The sequence below is a fragment of the Cynocephalus volans genome, chromosome X (genome assembly GCF_027409185.1).
Source record: "Cynocephalus volans isolate mCynVol1 chromosome X, mCynVol1.pri, whole genome shotgun sequence".
In the NCBI taxonomy this organism is placed as follows: domain Eukaryota; kingdom Metazoa; phylum Chordata; class Mammalia; order Dermoptera; family Cynocephalidae; genus Cynocephalus; species Cynocephalus volans.
The window spans coordinates 43,055,194-43,070,903 of NC_084478.1; the positions used below are offsets into that span (position 1 = coordinate 43,055,194).

General features: G+C 34.7%; 1 protein-coding gene across 2 annotated transcripts in view; it reads right to left on the bottom strand.

Annotated features, from left to right (window-relative positions):
- The window catches only part of DMD (dystrophin), a 2,107,999-nt gene that overhangs the window by 1,086,789 nt on the left and 1,005,500 nt on the right, over positions 1-15,710 (bottom strand). For both annotated transcript variants that reach the window (XM_063083086.1, XM_063083084.1), the window contains exon 44: positions 8,738-8,885. In XM_063083086.1, coding sequence (XP_062939156.1) covers positions 8,738-8,885 — 148 coding nt within the window. The remainder of the gene's footprint in view (positions 1-8,737; positions 8,886-15,710) is intronic.

Sequence of the window (15,710 nt, forward strand, 5' to 3'; positions counted from 1 at the left end):
TACTGGGGAAATATAAAGGGCAAGAAACGGTATGAATTATTCTTCACATTGGGGTCCCAATGAAGGGCAACAGATGGCAGAAATATTTACTCAAGTGATTTTTCCATCAAAGTTTCTATCAGTATTTGAGTCTCAGCAGTGCGGCTGTTAAGCCGTCGAACTCACCAGCCAGCTGGTGAAATCAGCACTGTAAAAACTGACTCTATGGAAAACATACTTGTATCTAATTTGGTCTTTTACACCATATGCCTTTTTCTAGATAGACTTTGATTACATTTGTATTAATATAAAGTCAGTTATATCCTATAGAGTCTTTTCAGGGAGTAGATTACCAATTAGTTATTAAGGTACACCTAAGAAAAATACAAAACTCATTCTTTGTAGTAGATCCCGTCGGTGACCTATGCACATCCATTCAGAACTCATCGTTTCTATACAAGTCAATGGCTTTTCAATAGCAGCACCTGCTACATGAAGGCTTTCTGGGCTGCAAGCTCAGAAAGCAGGATGAGAAGAATAAAAACCCTAAGCATTTCCATTAAGAGGAAGAGAGCCTTTTCATGGACTCACTTGTCTCAAATTTTGGGGCAGGAGTCATCCCAACTCCATTGTGCTCTTTGAATCTAAACTCTTGACAACTGGGTTTTTTACAAAGTGCTTCAGAATTTTCTTTACTCACTAATAGCCAAGGTATGGAAGAGCTGACGAGCAGCTAAACGGGTCTTTGACACTTTTGTATTCTTCTTTTTTTGTTTTCTCTCCCTTACTCCAAGGCACCAATGCCCCCCTTTTTTTGTCCCCTTTGTTCCCCATCTGAGAGATCATCGTAAGATTACCATGCGATAACTACGTGATTTAGATGTAATTTTCCATTCTCCATGCACATTTCCAATCTGAGAAAAGAAAAAGTATATTTTGCTTAACTAAAACATGAGTTTAAGCTACAAGTTTTTGTTTTTGTTTTTCTGATATTTGATGGTGGGGCCATATGAACATTAAAATATGAAATAATTCATGTTGATTTAAATATCTTCCATGATTTTTCTCTTGCCCTTCTGCCATGGGAGGATGTTGGTGACTTGATCTTGGACTTCCCAGACTCCAGAACTGTGAGAAAATCAGTTTCTATTCTTTGCCAAAATGAGACTTACCAAGACAGGTTTGGGCAGATTATCATTCTCACAAATATTTGGCAGAGAAACTCCAAACAGGTGTCCTGGCACAGGAGATGTTGGAGATATGGGCAAGTTGTGCTGATGAGACTGGGCATCCAGAAATTTGAAGACTGAATTATACTACAATTAAATTATGAGGAAAAGCAAGCAAGGAGGAGGGAAAGGGGAAGATGGAGGAGAAAGAGGAAGAAGAGGAGGAAGAGGAGAAGAGTTGTTGTCTCTATTAAGATGTCCTATGGAAACAAAGAATGCTTTATTGCCTGATGTCCCACTCTACTACTGACAACAGATACAGGAAGCCAATGTCCTTCATTTTTTCCCTTTCTTTACAACTGCAAAGACTTTCATGTATCTTTTCAGTTCCTGACTTTAAGACGTATGCTTAAGGCAGGGTGGATGGGTGCAAACATGACTGAGACTTGCCCTTGCTATGGTGACATTTATAATCTAATAGGGAACAAGACTGCTGGTGGGGTGGGAGAGGGGAAAAGCAAGTGTATTAAGAAATAAAACATCATAAGGGAGGAACAATGGACCAAAGGTATTCAGAAGAAAGTAAAGCACATTGGTCCAGTTGGAGGGAGAGGAGTGATCCTAGAGGCGTTTGCATTTGATTTGGATGCTTTTTTGGCAGTTGGCCGGTATGGGGATCTGAACCCTTGACCTTGCTGTTTATAACATCGTGATCTAATGAACTGAGCCAACTGGCCAGCCAGATTTGGATATTGAATGAATAAGACTTCAACAGACCGCATCCAGCATAATGCCTTGTATCTAATAAGTACTCAATTGTTATTGAACAATGATTGAATCTGAGGAGAAATTTAAGTGGAAAAAAACAACATATACCAAGTAGGCAGAAGTAAAGAGGGTCAATAGTGAGTTATGATTTTGATAACACAGTGCTGAAATTTTTGTCATCTGTGTCTAATTTTAACATGAAAGTTAGTTTGCAAACGATCTGATACATAAAAAGGTTCCATTTTTAAAAGTTTCACTTCTAAAAGCGGCTGGCTCCTTCTCCCCCTCTCCTTTCCCCCAACACACACACACACACACACACACACACACACACACACACCAACAAATATAAACTTTTCACAAGTGAATGTAAATAAACCTACCTGTAGTCACTAAAGATTGATCAAAAGAAGGTAGATACTGAAAGAAAAGTTTGACCCTTCAAAGAAGGGAATGGCATGGCACTGAATGTTTCCCATTCTTATAGCTTTTATCATGAAGACAGGACCCAGGGTGGAAGGGTAACTAAAATTTGGAGAGGAACCGGAACTCTTACTGGCTTGGAGAAATAGAGAACAAAGATAAAGGTACCCACAGCATCTGGAAAGTGAGAGGGAATCACAGAAAGGACAAAACCTGACAGTGGAAGCCCCAAATATTGTACATTCAGTTCTGCGCAAATTGCTGGCTAACCCATAAAGCATGCATTCCTGGGGCAGACTCAAAACACCTTGCAATTAAGGCTAACAGAACCAAGATATGAGAGGCCACAATACCCAGATAGCGCTCACTCATGTTTTGATTCCATTCTCTCTTAGCATCGTCAAATACTAACATTAAAGAAGTCTTTTATTTCGTTTGGATATAATGTACCTTATCATTTTATTTTCTCAGATTAACCTACTTAAACCAAATATTTAAAAAGCCAATTTGTGAGAGGAAAGCAAATAAGCAACATTTTACCAGATGGCCTTACGACCATCATCCACACTTCACTCCCTTAGGATACAGTAAGCACGTCGTCAATGTACACACACAGTCAGGTGCACAAAGCTCTTTGGCTTTGGAGTCAGGAGCCGAGTTAGACTCTTGGTTCAGACACTTATTTAGGCGAGTTACTTAACTTCTTTCCTTAACTTTAAAATGCAAAGGATAACCTATCCCTCAAAGGCTTACTGAAAGGATCATGCAAGATAATGTAGGGAAAGTATTACTTTGCCCAGGGCATGGGTCAAAGGAATCTTGATTAAAGCTGCCAAGAGACGAATCTACTCCTCAAAAACAAGACCTCCTCTCTGTACTTACTCTCCACTTGGTTTAACAGCCTTCTGGAGGTACGTAGACATGAAAGAATACCACTACTCTATTAAGAATTTTCTTCCTGCTTTGACATTCCCAACCTACACCATTTTAGAAAACAGAAAATGAAATGAAACCCTTTCTGAAATCCAGAAAGGGGTTCCTGGATGTATAGCAATGTCAGTCCGGGCAAATGTTTGTTTAGTATGTGCCATAATATATATGCTGAGTAGCTATAAAAAAAAAATAAATAAAAATAAATAAATAAATAAATAAATATCTTCAATGACAATGAATTAAGATTTATTACTATGGAAGAAAGTTAACAGTTTTTGATTGAGTTTACAGTAACCTATAAAAATATATTTCAAATCTACCATGTAATATAAGTTATGGAACAGTAAAACACAGTAACATTGCAGGATACACCAGAAAACTAATTAACTTAACATTAACAAGACTATATTTTGCCTAAAAACAGAAGTTAATTCATGTCAAAATAACCTATTGCTGTTTCACTCCCTATATTTGCTTAACATTTGCTGATTTAAAGCTTAAAAAGTTTCATCTAAACAATTTCACTACTGTTTACTTTTTAAAGTTCATTTCAAATGGACTTTCTTAAGATTTCAAGATCTCACGCTTGTTCCTGGCAACATTCCTTAGAAGATGCTGCTAATTTTTATGATGGTTCACTAAGCAGCCATATCCCATAAAACAAACAGGATTCATTTCTATTCATGGGAAGAATATTCACCTTTTGAAAATACTTAATCTAATGGTGACTTTTATTGTTTCTACTGGCAACTGCAAAAACTTTTAATTCCATTCAATAACAGCTTATGTTTTAAAACCTATTTCTTGCTAGTCTGGAAGAACATGCTAGATCTAAATGTTAGGGCATTTTATGATTTCTACTTTCCCGTTTTCATTCAAGGCACCTACTTGATGGCACACAAATTCACTCTGTCACTATATGAGTTAACATTATTTTCATAAACTTCCTTCATGGTGTTTAGCTTTCCCTTTGAAAATTCCTGTTAACATTTCTTCTTGTTAGTTAGAAAATGAGCAGGCAGAAGTGTCAGCTATATGAAGCGGATGTATTTGGCTGACTTGGAATTTTCCTCAATTCCTAAGACAAGAGCTATTCTTTGAGAAGATATCATACCACATAAAAATAAGATTTAATAATATTTTCAGGTTGGTAATTCTCTATTTCAGATATGTAGGGACAAATAACTCAGTAAATAAATTCTAGTTTTTGTAGCTATGAGCTAATTATTTGTGAAGATTGATTAGTTATAATAAAGGATTACATTTAATGAGTAATTATTTTGTGGTAAATGCTATTCTAAGTACTTTGTACAGATCTCATTTTTATTTTCATTTTAGAGAAGAGAGAGCAGAGACGAGGGGGAGAATTAAGACACTTTCACAAGACTCTGCAGCTACTAAGCTTAAGTAGGTGGAATTTGAACCCAACCTTTCTGAATCTAGCATCAACCTCTTAACCACCCTTGTACACTTCTATTAGAGCCTAAACACATGAAGAGATAATTGGATAAATTAACAAACCAATTTCTAGTGGCATATAACATCACTGATATCTTCTCTGGTAAAAAAAAAAAAAAATGTGATATTTTAAAAGAGATTCCCCATGGTTGCATGACATATTGCTTGGAAAAATCTTAAAAATATTAATTCATATATTTAATTTTATCATTCACTTGTGACATAGAAAAAATAATTAAGATGCATAGATCCAGACCATCTTTCTGGTATTGGCAGTCACTTTATTTTGAATGACAACACCAAATGGCAGTTAGGGCACTGATTTCTCTTTGTTTTTTAAGTGAAAATAATAAATAGAATGCAGTTTGATAGAAATAAATATGGACAAGCTTACAACATATAGTTTTTTGTTTCATTTCATATCAAGAAATTATTTCTTCACTGAAAATTGTACATATGAAGCTTCAAGCTCCAATGTCTCTCTGTATACATTTGTTTAATATATAGGCTGCTTGGTTTATTTTCCTCAAAGGAACCATTAGTGGTTCATGCCAAAAAATCAGTCTGCTGCTATCAGGCACTGCCGACCTTCTGTTTTCTAAATAATTTTATAGAAAATATTCAAAATCTTTCTCCTGTTCATTATTAGTCAATAAACAAAGATAATAGCCAAGATAGCCAAATTTACCAAAGCTTCCATTTACATTATCAACGGAGGTGTCTTATAGTGTCTCATTGGACCATATTTCAGAAACTTACCCCAAATGGAAAGATAACCTCAGACATCTTGTGTGTTTGTTTGTGTATGTGTACACACACGTGTGTATGCATGTATGTGTGCATGTGTACATGTGCATAAATTTGGACCTAAAATCACCAGAAAAGAAGCACTTTAACTGTTTAGAGGATTTGTGATATCATTCACAGCTCCTTAGCTAGAAGAACTTTTCCCTGGACATCTATAATTCCCAGTCTTATTTTATTTATAGATTGAGAAAGAAATTGAATCAATAAAATAGTCATTTCAAATTCTCCATTTAAGGGGAAAAGTTTCGATAAATGTTCATCAATTTTAAGTAAACCAGTCTGTCAAGAAGTGAAAACTTTTACACATTCTTCAGTCATTTAAAATTATTATATAGTTGCAAGATTGGGTAGCAGTAATATATTAAAAGGTCAAATGACGTCGAAAAAATTTTTTGGACTTCTGCTTTTTGCCAAGTTAGAGTAAAAGGGACCAAATTTAACCACGTCCTTGAAAAACTTTGCATAAACAGGCAAAATATATGAAACAATGGTTTTCCAAGACATTGGACATCAGACGTCAAAGGACAATGATACTTGAAAGATCAGAAACAGAGTCCCACAATTGCCCCACCTTACTGTCTAGAGAGAGTTCCAGGTTAAAACAAAGAAAGAGGGAACTCTCACAAAGCTAGGAGACCTTCCTGAGTTAAGGAGATAGAGTTGAGAGTCCGAGGAGGCTGAGGTGGCTAGAAATCACAGGGGAGAATACCAGAGAGGAGATAAATACACAGAGAGAAAAGTTTGGAGATATACAGAGGGGCTCCCTTCCAGTCTTCAGTTGAGTTCTATTCAGCTCATATCCATGAGAAAACTACCCAAGGCTATAGAAACAACTACACAAAAGAATTAAAGAGAACAATCCACCAGAGCTCACATGCAGCTGGGAACAGTGTCTGTTCCTCAACCACAGTGGAAAACCTCATCATTCACAAAGCCACAGAAAGAGTACTTAGAAGGGTTTTGCCTTAGTACTGGGGCAAAGTTAGCTTAAGACTTATGCTGTTGTAACAAAGTATAAAAGAAAGACCTCCAAAAGATCAAATTGTTTTGAAGTAAATAAACCATGCCCCAGAGCAAAGGTTAAGAATATTTGCTTGAATACAAAAATACCAAGCACTGAACAAGTTAAATTCCACAATGTATGACATATAACAAAAAATCACTAAGCATCCAAAGAAGCAGTAAAATAACATCATTAATGAAGAGAAAAATGAATCAACTAAAATAGATCCAGAAAATACACCTATGACATTCTAACAGTTATTATAACTGTATTTCATGTCATCTTGAAGACTGAACATGTTGAGTAGACACACAGAATATGTAAAAAGACCCAAATCACACTTCTAAAAGATAAAAGTAACATCTGATGTTAAAAATATATACTAAATGATATTAACCACAGATTATACATTGCAAAGTATTAGATTAGTCAATTTGACAATAAAAATTCTATGAAGTAAATTGTAGAGGAAAAAAGACTGAGATTAAAATGAATATAACATCAGTGAGTAGTGGGGCAGCTTTAAGCTGCCTAATATATGTATAATTAGTCCTATTATTTTTAAAAATAATGACCAAAAGATTTCTAAATTTGATGAAAACAATAAACCCAAAGATCCAAGAAGCTTAACAGAACTCAAGAACGAGAAACATGAAGAAAATTACACCAAGGCACATCATAAACAAATTGTTTGATCCCTAAAGCATTCCCTAATAAAACTTCTGCATGCCAATCTTCATTTCAGAGTGGGCTTCTCCCAAAACCCAACCTGAAATATGTACCAAAATCTATACAAAAACAACTACCCTCTTGAGAGTAGAATGGAAGTATATATATACTACTATGTTGCTTGATTCTTTTTGAAACAAGAATACACTATACTAAGTTTATAATAACAACACAGGTTAAAAATATGTAACTCCCTTAGGTTGAATATCTTTGAAAAAGGCAAGAGATTTATATCTAAGAACACCTTATATGTCTCTAATATATTTCTGCCTTCCAGAAATGACCTCGTTATGCTGTATTAGCTCAAAATTCATTTTAGTGCTATTTTAAAATGTATCTTCTGTGTGATAGTAGATTGGAAATGCATGAATTTCCTCTATATCCAAATGCCAGTGCTAGCGTGTATACAAGTTTTACTGATATACACACAGTTACACAAAATTTTTAATCTATTCATTTTTGTGTTTAAATAACTTGTAACCTACATAGGTGTCTTAAATGCTTAATTCCTTAATATCAAAAGGCATATTTGCTATGCAAAAATATTTGAGAATGGAGAAATGTAAAGTTGAATATGGTATTTCTTTCATGAATCCAGCATTTTGAAATGTTTGAACTATTTAATAAAGTACTGTTTTCTTTGCCTTCATCTGTCATAATCAGTATTTTCTGGCATTAAAAATTGGCCACAATTCAAGTCCACTTGACCGAAAATTGCAACATGCACAATTTGAGCTAAAAAGTTTGCAGAAATACTTAAGCCCTGGTGTAATAAACATAATATCACTTATACCTAAACTATATATTTTATCACCTAAATTATATCTTCCACAATCCAATTTTATCTTTATCTGCATATTCAAAAAAAGCAAGTTAAAAATCAAACTATACACTGGTTATAATCCATATGTTGCATCCCATTAACATAAGCCATAAAAAAGTCATTAAGTACCACCAATTAACTCTGCATTGTTTTGGCCTCTGGACTATCTCAGAAGGCATTTTGTCAATAGAATATATAGAAATATTGCTACAATGCCACAAATTGTCTTTAGGGAAACAAAACTGTAATTTTATCATAATTTGATCATGATGGATATTTCTAGCAACTACATTATTGCTAAGTATACCACAAGTTCTCCTTCTGGACAGATTCCAACATAAGGCAAAAACACGCCTTATGTACACCCTGCTGTAAGATGTCTCCCTGTATCACCAATTCAATCACAGTTTGAAGTTCATCAGATTAGCCAGTTCTGTCTAGGCTAACTCTCATTCTGACACAAAAAGTCTGTAGCACAGTCTCCCAACATGATCATTATGATGATTTTCTACTAAGTATAGTGATGACAACGAAAGAGGAATTATAGATTTCCATCATCCTTCACAACCTGAACATAAAGAAGTTAAGCAGTCATGACATGGTGAAGAAAAAGACAATTTTGAAAAACGAATCTCAAAAACTTACCTTAAGATACCATTTGTATTTAGCGTGTTCCCAATTCTCAGGAATTTGTGTCTTTTTGAGAAACTGTTCGGCTTCTGTTAGCCATTGATTAAATATCTTCATATCATAATGAAAACGCCGCCATTTTTCAACAGATCTGTCAAATCGCCTAGGGGTGAAAAATATGGATCGAGACACATAAGCGGATATATAAAACAAATGATGTGGGTATAGCTATATTTTTTGTCTAATTGACAAAGATATTATTCTGATGTTTTTTGCATTTGTAGATTTCAGTTTCAATTAACAAAAATAATATTGAATTGAAAGGATGATTTAAAATTAAAGGTTGGAATTTTCCCCTGTAAAACTAAATACATTTCTTGATAGAAACAAAGATAGAAACAACTATTTTGGACTATTAGCATTTTCTCCTCTATGATCACACTTAACTTTTGAAAATTCCATGAAATTAAAAATTTGTTAACATTGTAATAAATTAAGTAGTTGGAAACTATATATTCAATTTCAAAAATACTTTTTGGATCAGAATCAAATTATCTCATAAAGTCCATCAGTTTCAATATTACTGTTGATCAAAAACTATCTATTCATTAAGATTATTAAGTATCCAGGATGACAAATGTAATTTATTTTGTAGCCTCAGATGTAAGCAATTAGTCAACTAACTAGTCTAAAACAGATGATGGGTGGAATGCCGAATAAACTTAGTACAGGGCAATGTGTTAATATCTCATATGAAAAGAATCCTAAGAGGCAGGTATTTGGTCATTTTCTGATCATAGAAGAGACTGAGGAAGAAATGATATCAACCATGGCTTTACGTTTACCTTAAGACAGTTGCACATAAGAATCATCTGAGGCATTAAAACCGCAACAAAACACTGATCCTGGGGCTTCACTCCAGACCTATGAAGTCAGTATCTTTGGAGATGGGACTCTGACATGATGTACTTTTAAAAGCACTCAGGTGATTCTAACATACAGTCAAGGTGAAAAACAGTGCTATAAAGTAAGATTTGAAATCTTATGGGGCTTATGATCTACCAGGTCTCCCAGGGCCTGTTCAAACAAGAATCTGCTAGAACTAAACCAAAAGCCTGGTTATGGGGCTGCCTCAGAGCACAGTAGTCTGCTAATGTTCTCTGAGGTCTGCTCTTAAGAAGCAATAGATTGTACTTTGGAATATCATGACATCTTTTCAGACCTCTACCTTCATGTAGGAATTTGAAATAAATTATAACTTAAATGATGCCACATCTTCCTACTGGTTTATTAGAAAGGGAATGGAATTCATATTTATTGAACAGTTGCTATGAGCCAGGCATTGGGTCTGTGTTTTTATTGTATGATGCACATACCATTTCACTGAAACCTATAACACTGCAGCATAACAATTATTATAACCATTTTCCATTGGAGAAAACTTGCCAAAGGGCAAAAAAAGTATTAAATAGCAGAGAGGGGATTCTAACCTAGATATCTCTGCTTTCAATGGTGCCTTTCCACCACCTTACATGCTCTCTTGTGGGGATTTCCTTTTTCCAGGATGAAGTCCCACCTTACCAGTTAAACAATTGAAAGTGATAGTTGTAGAGTTTTTTCCTTATTTTTCTTCTTTACTGTCTATCTAAGATTGAATGATGTATCTACATGTACATTTCATTCTGTCAGATATTGCATTTATTAAATAACTATATGTCTAGCCTTAAAAAACATCTAAAAGAGATAGCATTCTGGTGGCATAAAAAAGGCAGCCAATGGTAGCCAAAAGCTAGTTTAAAAATAAGAATGCTGCCTTTCATAATTAATGGTACTTTAGGGTTAAACAAATAGGATATATCTTTCAGCAACTAAATGATTTGGGGAATGTTTTGCATATTTACTAACAATTTAGCATCCATAAATTTTCAGTAGTATTTAATAAACAATAAATAACCTAATAATACACCTCGAGATTATTCCCTTTAAAAAATAACTGCACATTGTATGTCTTACAGAAACTTGTATCATTGGAGTCAAAGAGCTACTGTTGAATGAGAATCCAAAAAGCTATGAAGCATAGGTAACATTGCTCCATCTTGGTAAAACTATAGTTTATTTTAATTTTCATTATATATTTTTATGTTGTCCAGGTTTTCCACAATGTGCTTTTCATAATTTGAGAGTCAGAATAATAAAATAATTTTGAAATAATTTTAAATAGCAGTCTGACATGCTAATGACTGCTATGTCCAACTCTCCTCCAGCTGAGAAACAGGCAGCAGCTAACCAGAGCACAGAGAGTTACCATTTGGTCACAGTTTACCACTCTGCCTTTGTAGCAGTCATAAGTCCCCTTTTTGGTTTGCTTTTTTTCCTACCCAATCACCTGAATCACCCTCTTGCCAACACTTTCAGCTTCTAGGAGGTGATCGTTTCTTCAACACATATGCTTTAAATACCCACTCTACATTCCGTGCTGCCACACACCCTAAAGCTTTCCAATCTCAGACCTGTTGTGCAGACTTGTCCCTCTACCACTCACAACACTGCTAATTACCATCCTCCATCAGATTCCACAAACCCTCCTGTCATCCTGATCCTTCTTCCTTTTCAAAGGTTATCTTTCCTATACATTCCTCCAAGAGACGAAAATCATAAGGGTCCATACACTTGATCATGGTACCCCTAGTTCTACAAGACAGAGCTGGAGATAGAAAGAGAAGAACAGGCTGAAGGCCTGAGCTCATCATTTACAGAAGTGAGACAGGATGGGCTTCTCAGCCACACAGAACTGTCTGCAGTTCTCCCCATCTCTGGTACTACCACAGGAATTGTGAATTTGCACACCAATCTCATATTCCTGAAATGTCCTTCTCCCCTTTAGTTCTCTTCTCCCCAACTCCTGCAACCCAACCCTTTGCATTCTTAAAGACTTGATATAAACGACTTACACTTTCACTTTATGAATATATAAGTATAAAGTATTCAATATAGCAAGCAACTACTAAAACTTTGAAAGCTGTAAAGTTGATTTAATTTTATTAAAATTACTGTTAAAATGAGTAACTCTTTTCAAACAAAATATTAAAGAATAAAAGCATGTGCTTTACATGCGATGACATTTAATGTGAGCAATAATACTTTAAACTCCATTTCAAGCATCACATAAAATTTTAAAATATACTTTTCAGCATTTAATATGCATTGTTAATAGCAGAGTCTAAATCTAATCTTGAATTACTATGTGAAATTCCATTTTTTATCACAACTACTTATAAACTTAAATTCTTTCTTACCAAGGAAAATTCCAAATGAATATATATATAAATTTTGTTGGTTTTACAATGTTACATTTATGAATTTAATTTCTAATTCATCACTGTGCTCCCTGAATTCCTCTCTCTCCATTAATTGGACTATCCATGAGTAACGAAATAGGCAGGAACAACTAGAAACACCAATATAAGTTAAAAATAGCATTTGGGGAAATAAATATAAGTTTTAACTTCAATACTATTTCCAAGGGAAAAATATGTTGTCTTTTTTTTTTTTTTTTTCTTTCCTGGCAATAAGAGGAAATGTAGACCGAACTAAATAAAGGACAAAAAAATGTCAGCATAAACATATGGATAATAAATCAAGAGATTTTAAAATTTTGCAAATACTAAAATTCTCATTCACTATGCAAGCGGTATTTAAAATTACACTGCTGCTTCATTTATGTGCAGCATAACTTATTTCCTGCTGCTCTAAATCAAGTTAGTCAGATTATTCTTGAGTATAAATTATATTTAGGGAGTAATTTAGGTACTTTGGGACACACTTTAACACTTTCAGGCCATTAAGGTGGTGCTCAATTCCACGAAATAGATTTAAATAAATAATATCTTAGTAGCCTTCTGATATATATATTGTGGCTTTATATGTAGGTCTGCAAATTCAGCATTGGGTGGCTGATTATTTCTTCCTACATATTTCACCTTTGATTAGGTGAGAAAGAAGGATCTTGGCTAACGTCTCATTTTCCAAATGTAGGTGCCAATAAATAAAAGTTAAATTAGTTATCTGCCCCAAATCATAGTACCTTGCTGCTCCTCGCCCCCCGCCACTTTCCAAGTAATAAAATTATTTAGTAAAACCTAAGTATACTAACAGTTCTGAAGTTTTTTCTATAGGACCTAACTCACACTGAGGAACTCTCTCATGGCTCTACTCTCTTCACCCTTCCAAAACCCCTTTTATTTCTCACTCCTAAGATACTGTTCCTAGCTTTCTAGACTAACTGGAAAGCTCATGCTTGCCTATCTTATATACTAAGCCAGATCCACACATGTATGATTAGACTCCACTCCATCTATGTAACAGTCTTAGTGCAACCACTGGACACAGGCTGAATCCATTATTATGACTCTTTAGGCAGGTATAGCAGTGGTCAGACTGACTAGGTTGGAATTCTGATTCCACCATTTACTGTGTGACCTTGGGCCAGCAAGTAATCTCTCTGAAAAGTGGTCATAAAAGTAGTACCTACCTCCTAAGGTTAACTGTGAGGGTTAAATAAATAAATATACACAAATTTTTTAGAACAGTGTCTGGCAGTGTGCAAATAGTAGCACAGCAGTAGCAGTTGTTGTTGTTATTATTCTGCCTCGGTTTGACTTAGGCCTTTAAATGCAAATCAAATTACCAACATAGAATCCGAGACACCTCAGTGTCTCTCTGACGGATATCAGATATATAAGAAATGACTTTATCTTTAATTTCAGGATTTAAAGTAAATAAGTAGGCAATGTCATTAGCCTGCTTATGGAAGCTGAATCATTACTTCAGCATAGAATCCATGGTTGACCATGCTTGATTCTTGATCATGCTATATATATTTATTTTTAAACACCTTTTATTGTGAAATATAACTGATATAGGAAAGAATTCATGAAATCCCATGTAAACATCACCCAGGCCAAGAAACAAACAAGCAAAAAATTTCCAGAAGCCAGAAACCCCTCATAAAGCCTCTCTAAATCACTACCTCCTCCTGCCCTGACAATATAATCTCCATCCTAACTTTCATTGTAATCATTCCTTTTAAGCTTTACAATTTCAATATGCATTCCCAAAACTACAGTTTGGTTGCATGTTTCTGAATGTTTTATAAATGGAGCCATACAATATGTATTTCTTTGTGTGACACTTCATTTGTTCAAAATTCTACTTTTAAGATTAATCCATGTTGTTGCTTATTCATTGTTGTATAAATTTTCATTGTATGATTGTCTTAGTAAGTTTTGTGCTGCTGTAACAAAATGCCTGAGACTGGGTAATTGGTAAAGAATAGAAATTTATTTTAGCATAGGCTGGAAAATCCAAGATCCAGGTACTGGCATCTGGTGTCTGGTGAGGACCTTCCGGCTGTATCGTCACATGACAGAAGGTGGAAGGGCAAGAGAGGAAGCTAGCTGAATAATATGTGCTGGTGAAGCCTCTTTTATAAGGGCTTAATCCTACTAAGGGAGAAATAGTCCTTATGGTCTAATTACATCTTAAAGGCTCCACCTCTTAATACTATCACACCAGCAACATCTGAATTTTGCACAGTACACATTAAAAGCACAACAATCATTTTACTGTTAATAAATATTTAAGTAGTTTTTACTTTGGGGCCATTATTATGCTGCTATGGACATTCCTGTACCTGTCACCTGGAATGTGAACACATGCATTTCTGTATAGTATATACCTAGGAGTGAAATTGATGAACCATAGGTTATGTATATTTTTGATGTAATTAAATAGTGCCAAATGGTTTTTACTCCAACCTGTAGCAAGGTATGAAGTTTATACTCCTACTTACAATTCACAGTTCAAGCAGCATTGTATGTAATTTCCAATTGCTCCATATTCTTACTGCCACTTGGTATTCTCAGACTTTTAAATTTCAACCATTCTGGTCAGTATGTAGTGATATTTCATTTTAGTTTTAATTTGCATAGCTCTGACTACTAATAAGACTTAGAAACTCTTTATATGTTTACTTGCCATTTGGATTTCATATTTTGTGAAGATGACAAAAGTCTCAGACAACGTTGAATTCTACCAAACCCTTAAAGAAGAATTAATACAAATATTTTCAAACTATTCCAAAAAAATTGAAACACAGGCCATTCTCCCTAACTCATTTTATGAGGCCAGGGATCACTCTGATACCAAAATTAGACAAAGACACAGTGAAAAAAGAAGACTATAGGCCAATATCTTTGGTGAACATAGATGCAAAGGGAGGGGGGAGGGTTAGGAGAAATTGGTAAAGGGCCAAAAAAAAAGTTTACATTGTGTAATGATAAATTTTTTAAAAAATCCTCAACAAAATATTAGCAAACAGAATACAACTGCACATCAAAAAGATTATACACCATCTTCAACTGGGATTCATCCCAGGGGTGCAAGGATGGTTCAACATACACATATCAGTAAATGTAATACACCACATCAACAAAATCAAGGACAAAAACCATATGATTATCTCAATAGACACAGAAAAAACATTTTTTTTTTTTTTTTTTTTTTTTTTTTTTTTTTTTTTTTTTTTAATTTGCCTCTAAATTTTATTTTATTTTTTTTTTTTGGCTCCTGGCTGGTATGGGGATCTAGATGTTATAAGGCTGTGCTCTAACCAGCTGAGCTAACTGGCCAGCACTGCCTCTTTCTGAGTGTCCTTGAACATTGTTTTCATATGTTCGAGGGTCATTTTTTTTTTTTTTTTTTTTTTTTTTTTTTTTTTAAATTTTATTTTGTCGATATACATTGTAGCTGATTATTGCTTCCCATCACCAAAACCTCCCTCCCTTCTCCCTCCCCCCCTCCCCCCCGACAATGTCCTTTCTGTTTGCTTGTTGTATCAACTTCAAATAATTGTGGTTGTTATATCTTCTTCCCCCCCCCCCCGGTTTGTGTGTGTGTGTGTATGTATGTGTGTGAATTTATATATTAA